This window comes from Orcinus orca, chromosome 18, assembly GCF_937001465.1.
Source record: "Orcinus orca chromosome 18, mOrcOrc1.1, whole genome shotgun sequence".
In the NCBI taxonomy this organism is placed as follows: Eukaryota; Metazoa; Chordata; class Mammalia; order Artiodactyla; family Delphinidae; genus Orcinus; species Orcinus orca.
This window is the reverse complement of record NC_064576.1, coordinates 60,791,608-60,805,999: the sequence shown is the minus strand read 5'-3', so window position 1 is coordinate 60,805,999 and position 14,392 is coordinate 60,791,608. Positions and strand designations below refer to the sequence as shown.

The window sequence follows — 14,392 nt, the reverse complement described above, 5'->3', positions numbered from 1 at the left end:
CCTTTGTCTTCAGCTCTCTTCTTCCCAGTAGTTAGGCATTTACATTTTTCAAACCTAAATAGAAGAATGTATAAATTTCATTTTATTGATTTCAGCCCAGTTTTCTTCATAATAAGAAAAGATTCCATATCTATATGTATCCTTTCCATGTCTTCAGTCTTTTATAAGTAAGAATTTTGACTAAGCCTTTAGGAACATTCAAATATTTCTTGAGCATCCTGTCTCCAGCCAGGTACTGTGCTAGGGCGCAGGGTCCGCACACATGAATAATAGTAAAAAAGTTATGACAAATGTTAGAAAAAAGAGATACACAATGATACATAATAGAGGGAATCAGCCTCGTTAGGAAGGTGATAATCAGGCTGGCAGTGAGTTCTTACTACGTGCCAGCCACTGGCTTGAGTGCTTGAGAGAAGTACCAACTCGGCCCTCAACAACTCTGTGATGAAGGTTCTATTATCAGGCAGAGGAAAGTTAAGTTTGCCAAAAATTACATAGCTTATAGTGGTGAAGGAAAAGCAGAGTTAATAGAGCAGATTCACTGGAAACTTTTCTGGCAGAAGAAACGGTACATACAAAGTAGGAAGCAGCATGGGAGTCCAGGGAGGGAAAGAAAGTACAGCTGGAGCCAAGATGATAGTGGGGAGGAGGACTACCGGGGCAGGGGAGGGGCTGAAGAGAGAGGCAGGTGCTAGACCACACGCCTGTAAGTCATGGAAAAAAACTTTGGTGTTCTAAGAGCAATGGTAAATCATTATTAGGCAAGAGTGATGATAGGAGAATTGTGTTCAGTAACAATCATTGGCTGGTAAGGTAAGGACAGGAAATGTATTTTGGGTTTAGTGATGTGTCAGGTCGAAGTAGTGTGAAGCCCTGAAGTAAGAGATGGTGAACAGTGGGTGGGATCAAGAGATACTTGGCAGCTAAAACAGACAGGAGTAGGTGATTCTTAGATCTGGAGTTTGGGGAGAGGGAAGTATCAAGGATGATTTCTGTGTTTCTGGGTTGCTGTAACTGATGAATGTAAATAGAGTAAGATAAGCAACACTGAGGGGGAGTTCCCTGGTGGTCCAGTGGTTAGGACTTGGTGCTTTCACTGCCATGGCCTGGGTTCAATCCCTGGTCGGGGAACTAAGACCCTGCAAGCCTTGAGGCGAAGCCAAAATACAAAAAGAAAAAGGAAAAAGATAAGCAACACTGAGAGAGACTCAGACATAGGGAGTAGAGGGTGATGAATTCAGTTTGGATTGTGTTGAGTGGAGACATCCAAATGACGGTCAAGGAGGGCAACTGGAAATACTGGTCTGGGGCTCAGAGGAGGGAGCCGGGCTAGAGATTTGAATCCCCTATTTTGGTGATTAGTAAAGCAGGAAGTGAGGGTGAGACTGCCTGGGCTCAGCATTTGGAGTGAGAACAGGGCTTAGGACTGAAGTTCCAGCATTCAAGGGGCATGTAGAGGAGGATGAGCTTGCAAAGGAAACAGAAGGTATGGTTAGGAACGGGGGAAGAAAAGCTGTGTGTTTTCTCAGAAAACTGAGGGAAAAGAGATTTCAGTGCCCAGTGATGCTGTTGAGAGGTCAAGTAAGGTAAGGACAGGAAATGTCCTTTGGTTAGTGATGCGGAGGTCACTGGTCACCTTAGTGAGAGCTGTTATCACTGCAGTAATGAGGGTGGAAACTAGAGTAGGCAGGACTGAGGAAAGGGCAGAATATGAAGACAGTGAATCTAATCAGTTTCTTAGGCTTTTATTTTGCTCAGAAGGGGAACAGGGCAGGATAGTCGCTAAAGAGTGGTGTGGGGAAATTGATGGGGGAAATCCAGTTGAGAAAGACATTGAATATACAAGAGAAGAGCAGTCATCAATTTTCCAAGTTACAGGAGAGAATCCAAGGCATAGGTGGCAGGATTGGCCATACTCCTTCAGTCAGCAGTTATTTAATTGAGCAGCTAGTATATGTCAAACTCTGTAATAGGTGCCAGAGATACAGCAGTAACCAAGCCAGACACCTGGCCTTGTGGAGCTTATACTCTAGTGGCAAGAGACTAACAATACATGTATAAATAAATAATTTCATCTAGTGCTAACTGCTATGTAAAAAACGATACGGAGTAACTAAGGGGGAAAGTTTGAATTTGTGTTCAATGCCAGAAATCATTTTTTAAATTGTGTAAAATACACATAAAATTTCCCATCTTAAACATTTGCAAGTGTGTACAGTTCAGTAGTGTTAAGTGTATTTATATTGTTGTGCAACCACACTCCAGAACTTTTTCATCTTACAAAACTGAAACTCTATAGCCATTAAACAAGTCACCTTTTCTCCCTCCCCCTAGCCCCTGGCAAATACCATTCTATATTTCTGTCTCTAGGAATATGCCTACTTTAGGTGCTTCATATAAGGGGAATCATGCAGTATTTTTCTTTTTGTGACTGGTTTATTTCACATAGCATAATGTCCTCAAGGTTCATCCATGTTGTAGCATATCAGGATTTCCTTTTTATGGCTGAATAATATTCTATTAGATGTACAAACCACATTTTAAAACAACAAATGACTTTTTAGCACAAGTACCCTAGTTATATGCTGGTATAAGTATATACTTAAAATTTCATTTTTTTAAAAAATCTGAAATTCAGATTTATCTGGGCATTCTATATTTTACCTGGCTACCCCAAATTGAAAACACAGGCTTGATCAATAAGGGTTACAATCTTTTTAAACTCTGACTTCTTTGAGCACTTGAGAAAAATGTGTATTCTGTTGTTTTTGGATGGAAAAGGTTAAACATGGTGATCGGAACAAAGGGGCACGTCACTGAAGGAGAGCTATACAGTCGTCCCTCGGTATCCACAGGACATTGGTTCCAGAAGACCCCATGTGTACCAAAATCCGTGCACGTTCAAGTCCCATTAGTTGTCCCTTCCTATCAACAGATGCGAATCCTGCGAATATAGAGGGCCGACTGTAGTTGTCAATATATATTAAGTATCTACTCACACTGCAGGGTCAAAAAGCAAAGGCCTTGGGGACACCCATTCATGGGCTCTGGCCTCGGCCCAGCCACTGAGCGTCCTTAGACAAATTATTTAATGTCTGAGCCTCTTTTCACATTTGTAAAATAAGAAAACACTGAACTCCTAGGGTTGTTGTGAAGATAAGATACCACAGGTAAAAGCATCTAGTACCAAGCTGATGTGGCCTATTGCTCCTCTCCCTCATACTCTTGCTGCTTTTTGGATTTTTTTAAAAAAAATTTTTGGCTGCGTTGGATCTTCGTTGCAGTGCGTGGGCTTTCTCTAGTTGCGTCGAGCAGGGGCTACCCTTTGTTGCGGTGTGCAGGCTTCTCATTGCAGTGGCGTCTCTTGTTGCGGAGCACTGGCTCTAGGTGCCCGGGCTTCAATAGTTGTGGCACACGGGCTCAGTAGTTGTGGCTTGTGGGCTCTAGAGCACAGGCTCAGTAGTTGTGGTGCACGGGCTTAGTTGCTCTGTGGCATGTGGGATCTTCCCAGACCAGGGATACAACCCGTGTTCTCTGCATTGGCAGGCGGATTCTTAACCACTGCGCCACCAGGGAAGTCCCTGCTTTTTGGATTTTTAAGATATAGGGTCAGAGTAAGCCACAAGGGCTTTAAAATACCTAGTGGTGGTTGCTTGCAAGAGCCTAATTAGAACCTTTTGTCCCTAAAATTCTCCCCCCTCTATTGGCAAAATTTCCACCATCTGGATTTCACTTTGTGGTGTAAGGCTTTGAACCTTGTTAAAAATCACACTGCGTCAAATGGTGTGGCCCTATTACCAGCCCTTCGGGCGTGGTCTGGTAATAGGTTTGGTTCCGGCAGTAAAGCGAGGAGGTGAGCACGTTCCTGGCTTAAGAAAACCTCCGGGCTCTGGTAGCCAACGACTCGGCGGGGCGGCAGGGCGGCCGGGCGGCCCGGCGGCCAGGCGGAAGAGTAAGCCTCCGTCCGCTCCGCTCCGCCCAGTCCCGGCCGAGTAGCCCCGCCCCTTCGCCGCCCCGCTTCTCCCGCCGCACCGGGCAATCCCGGTTGTTGGTGCCCCGCGGTCGGCGCCGGGAGCGGGAAGCATGCGCGGCGACTGGGAACTGGGCGCCGCGGCTGGAGGCCCGCTGCTGCTGTGCGCCGCGCTGCTGGCCGTGGGCTGCGCACTGGGTCTGCGCCTGGGCCGCGGGCTGGGGGCTGCGGACCGCGGGGCGCTAGCCTGGCTCTGCTTCGACGCCCTGGTGCACTTCGCGCTGGTAAGTGTGGTCGCCTCGGCATCGAAAACGCGGGCGGACGCCGCCTCTCTTGGGACCCTTCCCTCCCTCGTCCCAGAGAGTTTCCAGAAAACGACATGGACGACTCGGCCGCCCCGTCCCCTGTGGCGGGAGACCCGGGAAACCTGTGGAGGCCGCGGTGCCCGTGGCCTTTGGCCAGATACTACACCTCTCCGAGGTGCCAAGTCTGTAAAAAGAGAGCGCAGCCTCCCTATGTTGCCAATTCCTCTACCAAAGAAAAAACAAAAAATCAGAAAACCGTGAAAATTGTTATTCGTGTACGGTGTTGTTAGTCGGTTTGTAAACTACAGAAAGGCCTGACTTACTTAACATCTTATCCTGCACATAAATGTTGAACGTAATTGAGAGAGTTTTTGAATGCCCCAGAGGGAGCAGGGAGAGGTGATGAGGCGTGCTGGGCCCGGGACCAAAACCAGCCCCCCGCCCCGCAATAGTAATCACCATTTGTTGGGTGACGACTGTATGCAGGCACAGTACTGTGTTTAAAATTTCTGACCTATGAACACCCCCTAAGGTACTTGTTATTGTCCCCACTTTACAGAGGAGAAAACGGGCCCTGCAAAGTTAGGTGACTTTATAGTGCCACACAACTGGCATGATTCAGAGTCAGGTTTAGTCTGGCTCCAAAGCTTGCACTTTCTTTCACGCCAGGCTTTAGGAAACATATCCTTAAAAGTTCAACTCACTTTATAAATGGCCAGGACGGTTGTATTTAAGGGATTCTATTGAAAATGCCCCCATCCCTGTGCACGCACTTCTTATTTTAAAGCTTTGTTTAAAACTATGCCACAATATATTTTTTTGCAAATTTGACCTTGCTTAAATCTAGGCAAACCTATAGCTAATGTGAAGCCAGAGTCTATACAATCCATCCTCCTCGGCAGCTGTGGATTCAACCAGTGGAGAATAGAAAATACCAGAAAGAAAAAAAAAATCCAGAAATTTCCAAAAAGCAAAACTTGCATTTGCCACCCTCACAACCTACTTCCCCGCAGCTATTTACATAGCGTTTCCATTGTGTGAGGCATTAAAGGTAAGCTAGAGAGGAGTTAAAATATAAGGGAGGATGTCAGGTTCTATGCAAATACTACTTCATTTTTACCTAAGGGACTGGAGCATTTGCGGATTTTGGTATCCCCAGGGGTCCTGGAAGCAATCCACCTGAGGATACTGAGGGAGAGATGGAGTATTGAGAAAGAAAGAGAAAGCAAAGTTTTGGATAATCATCTAGGGCTATAGATGTTTATCCGTTGGATATGTGCACATACCAGATGTTGCTGGAATGATGAAATTCCTTCTTTCCTAATAGTCAACTTGTGGAGACAACAGACAGTAAATACTTCCCTTAACTCCTTTATTTATAGAATTGATTTTTAAGCTGTCAGTGAACACAAGGTGTCCCAAAGAACAGGGGCAGTAAAACAGGTTGCTAGGCCCACTTAAGAGAGTATTATATTTTAGACACACAAAAAAGTTATAAAAACACTAAAACATATACATATATGTCTTCCACCTGGTTTAAAATTAATTATACTTTTCACTCACAGACTGTGACAGGTAGCACTACACACATCTCCATTTGTGGCAACTTAAGGTGTAGCCCCATGGGTGGAATCATTGCTCCACTCTCCCCCGTCCTTGTTCTAAAGGAAATGCCTCCCTGCCCCCACCCACGGCCCCATCTTGTGCCGTTTACCTGTCCCAGCTGCAAAACATCCCACTGTTTGCACCATATCTTAGTTCTTTAATTCTAAAATGTACATTTTTTCGCATGTTGCAACAATGAATGACATAACCACTGTGGCTTCTTTTGTTGATATTTTATGTCTCTGAGATTGGGATATATCTTACAATTGATGAAGAAATATGATAAATAAAAACAGGCCTGTTAATATTGGCTGGTTAAATTTACTATTTACACACTATTTCAACCAGCATCTTGGTACACAAGTCTTAGAGATTGGTGAGAAGGCACTTGACTAAGTGGTTGAGGCCTGCAAGACAAATGCATGTCCGTATTATCTTTGGGATAATTGGGCGTTCGTTGCAAGAATACCTAGAAATGTGGCAGGAGCTAAGATTGGAATGTAGAGCCTGGAGGAGATCTGAAACCACAACTCACTTGTTCCCACTAGAACCTAAGCTGCTTCTCCTCACCCCTTTTGCCTTTACTTCTCAAATAGAGGAGATGTTTGGGTTTGTTGGCCGCCATCAAATGCAGAGCTCCCCTATTGGACAGAGTTTCAGGCCAAGCATTCCCAGAGGTAGTTCACCTCCCAGATGTCCAGCCAGACTGTGGTTATTCGGGGCTGCAGAACTGACCTTCAGTTTAGTCAGCTATGGCCAAGATGAAGGTCTGGTTCGTTTCTCATCTGGTAGGAGCCATGGTGACATACGTGAGGAAATCAATGGCGTGACTCACCATCCCTCAAAAGTTGGCAATAGGCATTTCTTGCACTGGTGCTTCATGGGTTTTCCCTCATCTGCGATCTAAGTATAGCATTCTAGGCATGGCCAGAGCCTGGAAGCAGGATGTGTACTCCTATGTTTGGGAAACATCTGGAAGTCCAGATTGATTAGAGCACAAGATTTACATAGGGTAAGATTCCAGCAACATCTCTCCAACTGACAAACATCTACAGACCTAGATGATTATTGAAAACTTTGCTTTCTCTTTCTTTCTCAATACTATAATCCTCCTTTGGTATGCATGGTAGGTTGCTTCCATGACCCCTGAGGATGCAAAAATCCTCAAATTCTCAAGTCCCTTATATAAAGTGGGAGGACAGGCAGGAAAGGGAACTTGAATGACAGGTAAGACTTGGAGTTTTATTCTGTGGTAGGAAGCCATTGAAGGGTTTCAAGCAAGGAAGTATGGCCAAAGTAGATCTTGCAAAAGATAGTTTGGTGGTGGTATAAGTCAAACTGTAAGGGGTCTGAGATTTTACCCTTCTTACAAGTTAAACAAGTTAGCCTGTTTGATTCCCCAAGCTCCACAGGGCAATACAGTGAGGGCCAGATGATACCTGCGCGTGCTGGGGGTGCATTACAGGAGAAAACCCCCAAATTAGGCTCCTTTCTTATATGGAGCTGCTGGTGACCTGCTCGTACTTCTCTCGAGAGAGAGACTGTATCTTTACTCAGGCATGAAAACAAATCTTCTCTGGGGAAGAGGAGGCAAGGTCTTTTTCTCAGGAGGGAGATGTCTCTAAGCTCTACTTCCCTGGAATGTCTCCTTACATAAATATTCTTAAATTATGTGTAAATGCCTGTGCTCAGACATCTCAGACAGTGCAGGACTAGGAGATAGTCAAGGAGAATTGTCTCCCAACAGGTGCAGGGTGGATTGGAAAGGACAGTTCAGGGGCAAGAAGATCAGCTAAAAGCAATTGCAGTATTTTAGGAGTGAGAAGAAAGAGCTGAGCTAAGGTGATGCTGGAAGTTAAAACGGGGAGGAAAGATAAATACAAGAGACTTTGCAGGGGAGAATTTTTAAGTCAAATTGACCCCTTTTACATTGTGGGTGGAGATGATCTTGGGGTTTAGAACCTGGCCGACATGGATAATGTTGATAACTTTAACAAAGACAGGAAAGTCGGATTTTAGAACTGTGAATCTGGGGCTGGGGGTGTGGTTGAGGGGAAATGGCCAGAGGCATTGAAAATGTAAGACCTGTTGGGAAAACAGGGCAGAATAGAGAGTTGGAAGTTCTTCACTGCCTTGGAAGAGACAACAGGAAGCCCTGGGGATGAGTGATTTCTGAGTAAGAGAAAACAGAAAGGTGAAAAGGCTGAGGGATGACAGCAGAGTCTTTTAAAATGTCTGCATTGAACAATAGGGAGAGGAAGATCAGGAAGTGGAGAAAGTGGGAAAGACCAAGAACAGGATAGTGCTGGGTCCTGGGACCCAAGGGAGGGAATTTCAAGATCCCTGTTAAATGTGCAGCACCATTTAAAAAACTAAAATTTAACATTTAAAAAAAGGTGAAGGGGCTTTCCTGGTGGCGCAGTGGTTGAGAGTCCGCCTGCCGTTGCAGGGGACGCGGGTTCGTGCCCTGGTCCGGGAAGATCGCACATGCCGCGGAGCGGCTGGGCCCGTGAGCCATGCCCGCTGAGCCTGCGCGTCTGGGGCCTGTGCTCCACAACGGTGAGAGGCCCGCGTACCACAAAAATAAATAAATAAATAAAAATAAATTTAAAAAAAGGTGAAGGCTGAGCCAGGGCCTCTGGGACCAGCCATCAGGAAGTCAGTGGTAGAGTAGTATTGCTTGAATGGAGGGACCAGGAGCCAGAGGCAGGGGCTTAGCAGGTAGGATAGAGAAGAAGTGGAGGCTGCATATGCAAGGAGATTTGGTGGTGGGAGCAAGGAGAGTGTAGGAAGGCACCGGCTTAAAGAAAAATGGACAATCTAAGGGTTTTGAGTTTTATTCAGGGACCTTACTGAAGACTATGGGCCAGGAGACAACCTCTTGGGAGCTCTGAGGAAACTACTCCCAAAAGATGGGGGAGAAACCAGCTTGTTTATGGTTTTTGGCTTGGGAATACGTGCAGTCAGCCTACATCTTGGTAAAAGATCACTGCTAGTCGCAAAGAGCAGATATCTCCAGTTAATGATATCAGTGCTTTTCCATGTACAGGAAGATGCAAGGATCTGGCTCTTAAAAATTCTTCCTGAGATATGCGTCTAACTACCTATGGGGCCTGTTTTTCTGAAGCACAGAGTGTCTCACCCTGTCTTTCATCCCAAGTTCCTCTCAGGGTGCGCTGTCAGCGACTGCAGTGGCTATTGACTTAATTCTTGTAGGGCTGGGAGCTCAGCAACACCCTTTGTTCTTCTTTGTTTACAAAGGAAAGCTCAAAAGACAGGCAGGGGCAGGCAAGAGACTCTGGGTTTAAGATGGGAAAGTCTGAGCCTGTTTGTGAGCAGGAGCCTGGTCAAGGGGAGAGTGAAGGGCAGAGGCGTGTGCGCACAGACACCGTGTGCTGCCTGGCCCCGTGAACTGACCTCCAGCAGAGCTGCGTCTGCCTGAGTCTACCACTTGTCCTCTGCTCAAGCCCCTTGACTAGTCATTCCCACCTTTTCATCACTGTGGAGCACAACTTGGGCTTGTCCGTCAGGGTGCAGGGCAGTTGTCACAGAAAATCTGGGCTGGCTAGTCTCTCCATTCATTCTGCCTTAACACCCACGGGTAGTCTTTCTTCAAGAAATCCTGAGGCTGCTTAAGTCCCTATTGATTTGTGTATTTGGGACATTACCCTTTTCCATTTAACATCACCATCTGTTCTTCGCCTTCCACCACAATAACTTCAGCCTCCGACCTTGGGACTTTCTAAAAATTTCTTCCTCCTCCTACTTTACCATGAGGTCTGAAGTTGCCTTTTAATTCACCGTCTGTTACTGGCTCCTGTTTTCCTTTCCTTTTTTGGCATCGTCATCTTCATCAGTTCTACTCTAAGCTAGATATCCTCTCTGGTAAATGAATTTATAGTCCTTGTGCTCTTTGGTGAGCCTGGTGAATCACAGTTAGTTTAGGTGTGTATTAATGGTAAATGTTTATTATGGTTAATTTTACGTGTCAGCTTGACTGGGCCATGGGGTATCAAAAAAGATTTTTTTTAACATCTTTATTGGAGTAGAATTGCTTTACAATGGTGTGTTAGTTTCTGCTTTATAACAAAGTGAATCAGTTATACATATACATATATCCCCATATCTCTTCCCTCTTGTTTCTCCCTCCCTCCCACCCTCCCTATCCCACCCCTGTAGGTGGTCACAAAGCACCGAGCAGATCTCCCTGTGCTATGCGACTGCTTCCCACTAGCTATCTGTTTTACATTTGGTAGTGTATATATATCCATGCCACTCTCTCACTTTGTGCCAACTTACCCTTCCCCCTCCCTGTATCCTCCAGTCCATTCTCTAGTAGGTCTGCGTCTTTATTCCCATCTTGCCCCTAGGTTCTTCATGACCATTTTCTTTTTCTTTTTTTTTTTTTTTTTGCGGTACGCGGGCCTCTCACTGTTGTGGCCTCTCCCGTTGCGGAGCACAGGCTCCGGACGCGCAGGCTCAGCGGCCATGGCTCACGGGCTTAGCCGCTCCGCGGCATGTGGGATCTTCCCGGACCAGGGCACGAACCCGTGTCCCCTGCATCGGCAGGCGGACTCTCAACCACTGCGCCACCAGGGAAGCCCCTCATTGTAGTTTTGATTTGCATTTTTCTAATGATTAATGATGTTGAGCATTCTTTCATGTGTTTGTTGGCAGTCTGTATATCTTCTTTGGAGAAATGTCTATTAAGATCTTTTGCCCATTATTGGATTGGGTTGTTTGTTTTTTTGATATTGAGCTGCATGAGCTGCTTGTAAATTTTGGAGATTAATCCTTTGTCAGTTGCTTCATTTGAAAATATTTTCTCCCATTCTGAGGGTTGTCTTTTCGTCTTGTTTATCGTTTCCTTTGCTGTGCAAAAGCTTTTAAGTTTCATTAGGTCCCATTTGTTTATTTTTATTTCCCTTTCTCTAGGAGGTGGGTCAAAAAGGATCTTGCTGTGATTTATGTCAAAGAGTGTTCTGCCTGTGTTTTCCTCTAACAGTTTGATAGTGTCTGGCCTTACATTTAGGTCTTAAATCCATTTTGAGTTTATTTTAGTGTATGGTGTTAGGGAGTGTTCTAATTTCATTCTTTTACATGTAGCTGTCCAGTTTTCCCAGCACCACTTATTGAAGAGGCTGTCTTTTCTCCACTGTATATTCTTGCCTCCTTTATCAAAGATAAGGTGACCATATGTGCGTGGGTTTATCTCTGGGATTTCTGTCCTGTTCCATTGATCTATATTTCTGTTTTTGTGCCAGTACCATACTATCTTGATTACTGTAGCTTTGTAGTATAGTCTGAAGGCAGGGAGCCTGATTCCTCCAGCTCCGTTTTTCTTTCTCAAGATTGCTTTGGCTATTCAGAGTCTTTTGTGTTTCCATACAAATTGTGAAATTTTTTGTTCTAGTTCTTTGAAAAATGCCAGTGGTAGCTTGATAGGGATTGTACTGAATCTGTAGATTGCTTTGCGTAGTAGAGTCATTTTCACACTGTTAATCCTTCCAATCCAAGAACATGGTATATCTCTCCGTTTGTATCATCTTTAATTTCTTTCACCAGTGTCTTATAATTTTCTGCATACAGGTCTTTTGTTTCCTTAGTTAGGTTTATTTCTAGATATTTTATTCTTTTTGTTGCAATGGTAAATGGTAGTGTTTTCTTAATTTCACTTTCAGATTTTTCACCATTAGTGTATAGGAATGCAAGAGATTTCTGTGCATTAATTTTGTATCCTGCTACTTTACCAAATTCATTGATTAGCTCTAGTAGTTTTCTGGTAGCATCTTTAGGATTCTCTATGTATAGTATCATGTCATCTGCAAACAGTGACAGCTTTATTTCTTCTTTTCCGATTTGGATTCCTTTTATTTCTCTTTCTTCTCTGATTGCTGTGGCTAAAACTTCTAAAACTATGTTGAATAATAGTGGTGAGAGTGGGCAACCTTGTCTTGTTCCTGATCTTAGTGGAAATGATTTCAGTTTTTCACCATTGAGGATGATGTTGGCTGTGGGTTTGTCATATATGGCCTTTATTATGTTGAGGTAAGTTCCCTCTATGCCTACTTTCTGGAGGGTTTTTTTTTTATCATAAATGGGTGTTGAATTTTGTCAAAAGCTTTCTCTGCATCTATTGAGATGATCATATGGTTTTTCTCATTCAGTTTGTTAATATGGTGTATCACATTTATTGATTTGCGTATATTGAAGAATCCTTGCATTCCTGGGATAAACCCCACTTGATCATGGTGTGTGATCCTTTTAATGTGCGGTTGGATTCTGTTTGCTAGTATTTTGTTGAGGATTTTTGCATCTATGTTCATCAGTGATATTGGCCTATAGTTTTCTTTCTTTGTGACATCTTTGTCTGGTTTTGGTATCAGGGTGATGGTGGCCTCGTAGAGTGAGTTTGGGAGTGTTCCTCCCTCTGCTATATTTTGGAAGAGTTTGAGGATAGGTGTTAGCTCTTCTCTAAATGTTTGATAGAATTTGCCTATGAAGCCATCTGGTCCTGGGCTTTTATTTGTTGGAAAATTTTGTTGTTGTTCTTGGAAGATTTTTAATCACAGTTTCAATTTCAGTGCTTGTGATTGGTCTGTTCATATTTTCTATTTCTTCCTGGTTCAGTCTTGGAAGGTTGTGCATTTCTAAGAATTTGTCCACCACTGGCATTTTTCACAGAACTAGAACAAAAAATCTCACAATTTGTATGGAAATACAAAAGACCCCGAATAGCCAAAGCAATCTTGAGAACGAAAAATGGAGCTGGAGGAATCAGGCTTCCTGACTTCAGACTATACTACAAAGCTTCAGTAATCAAGACAGTATGGTACTGGCACAAAAACAGAAATATAGATCAATGGAACAGGATAGAAAGCCCAGAGATAAACCCACGCACATATGGTCACCTTATCTTTGACAAAGGAGGCAGAAATGTACAGTGGAGAAAGGACAGCCTATTCAATAAGTGGTGCTGGGAAAACTGGACAGCTACATGTAAAAGTATGAGATTAGATCACTCCCTAACACCATACACAAAAATAAGCTCAAAATGGATTAAAGACCTAAATGTAAGGCCAGACACTATCAAACTCTTAGAGGAAAACATAGGCAGAACACTCTATGACATAAATCACAGCAAGATCCTTTTTGACCCACCTCCTAGAGAAATGGAAATAAAAACAAAAGTAAACAAATGGGACCTAATGAAACTTAAAAGCTTTTGCGCAGCAAAGGAAACCATAAAGAAGACCAAAAGACAACCCTCAGAATGGGAGAAAATATTTGCAAATGAAGCAACTGACAAAGGATTAATCTCCAAAATTTATAAGCAGCTCATGCAGCTTAATAACAAAAGAACAAACAACCCAATCCAAAAATGGGCAGAAGACCTAAATAGACATTTCTCCAAAGAAGATATACAGAGTGCCAACAAACGCATGAAAGAATGCTCAACATCACTAATCATTAGAGAAATGCAAATCAAAACTACAATGAGATATCATCTCACACCAGTCAGAATGGCCATCATCAAAAAATCTACAAACAATAAATGCTGGAGAGGGTGTGGAGAAAAGGGAACCCTCTTACACTGTTGGTGGGAATGTAAATTGATACAGCCACTGTGGAGAACAGTATGGAGGTTCCTTAAAAAGCTACAAATAGAACTACCATATGACCCAGCAATCCCACTACTGGGCATATACCCTGAGAAAACCATAATTCAAAAAGAGTCATGTACCAAACTGTTCATTGCAGCTCTATTTACAATAGCCCAGAGATGGAAACAACCTAAGTGTCCATCATCGGATGAATGGATAAAGAAGATGTGGCACATATATACAATGGACTATTACTCAGCCATAAAAAGAGACGAAATTGAGCTATTTGTAATGAGGTGGATAGACCTAGAGTCTGTCATACAGAGTGAAGTAAGTCAGAAAGAGAGAGACAAATACCGTATGCTAACACATATATATGGAATTTAAGAAAAAAAAAATGTCATGAAAAACCTAGGGGTGAAACAGGAATAAAGACACAGACTTACTAGAGAATGGACTTGAGGCTATGGGGAGGGGGAAGGGTAAACGGTGACAAAGCAATAAAGAGGCATGGACATGTATACACTACCAAACGTAAGGTAGATAGCTAGTGGGAAGCAGCCGCATAGCACAGGGAGATCAGCTCGGTGCTTTGTGACCGCCTGGAGGGGTGGGATAGGGAGGGTGGGAGGGAGGGTGACGCAAGCGGGAAGAGATATGGGAACATATGTATATATATAACTGATTCATTTTGTTGTGAAGCTGAAACTAACATACCATTGTAAAGCAATTATGCTCCAATAAAGATGTTTAAAAAAAGAAAAAAAGAAAAAAAAAAAGAATTTGTCCATTTCTTCCAGGTTGTCCATTTTATTGGCATAGAGTTGCTTGTAGTAATCTCTCATGATCCTTTGTATTTCTGCAGTGTCAGTTGTTACTTCTCCTTTTTCATTTCTAATTCTATTGAT

At 43.5% G+C, this 14,392-nt stretch overlaps 1 protein-coding gene across 5 annotated transcripts in view; it reads left to right on the top strand.

Moving 5' to 3' along the window:
* Window positions 1–3,847: 3,847 nt before the first annotated feature.
* EBPL (EBP like) overlaps window positions 3,848–14,392 on the top strand; it is a 95,657-nt gene continuing 85,112 nt past the window's right edge. For 2 of the 5 annotated variants that reach the window (XR_007473045.1, XM_033436873.2), the window contains exon 1: window positions 3,848–4,254. Coding sequence is in view for 2 of the 5 variants with exons in the window: in XM_033436873.2 (XP_033292764.1) it covers window positions 4,084–4,254 (171 nt within the window). In the remaining 3 variants the exon portion in view is untranslated. The remainder of the gene's footprint in view (window positions 4,255–14,392) is intronic. The other 3 variants (XR_007473046.1, XR_007473047.1, XM_004274609.4) reach the window with 3 other exon arrangements.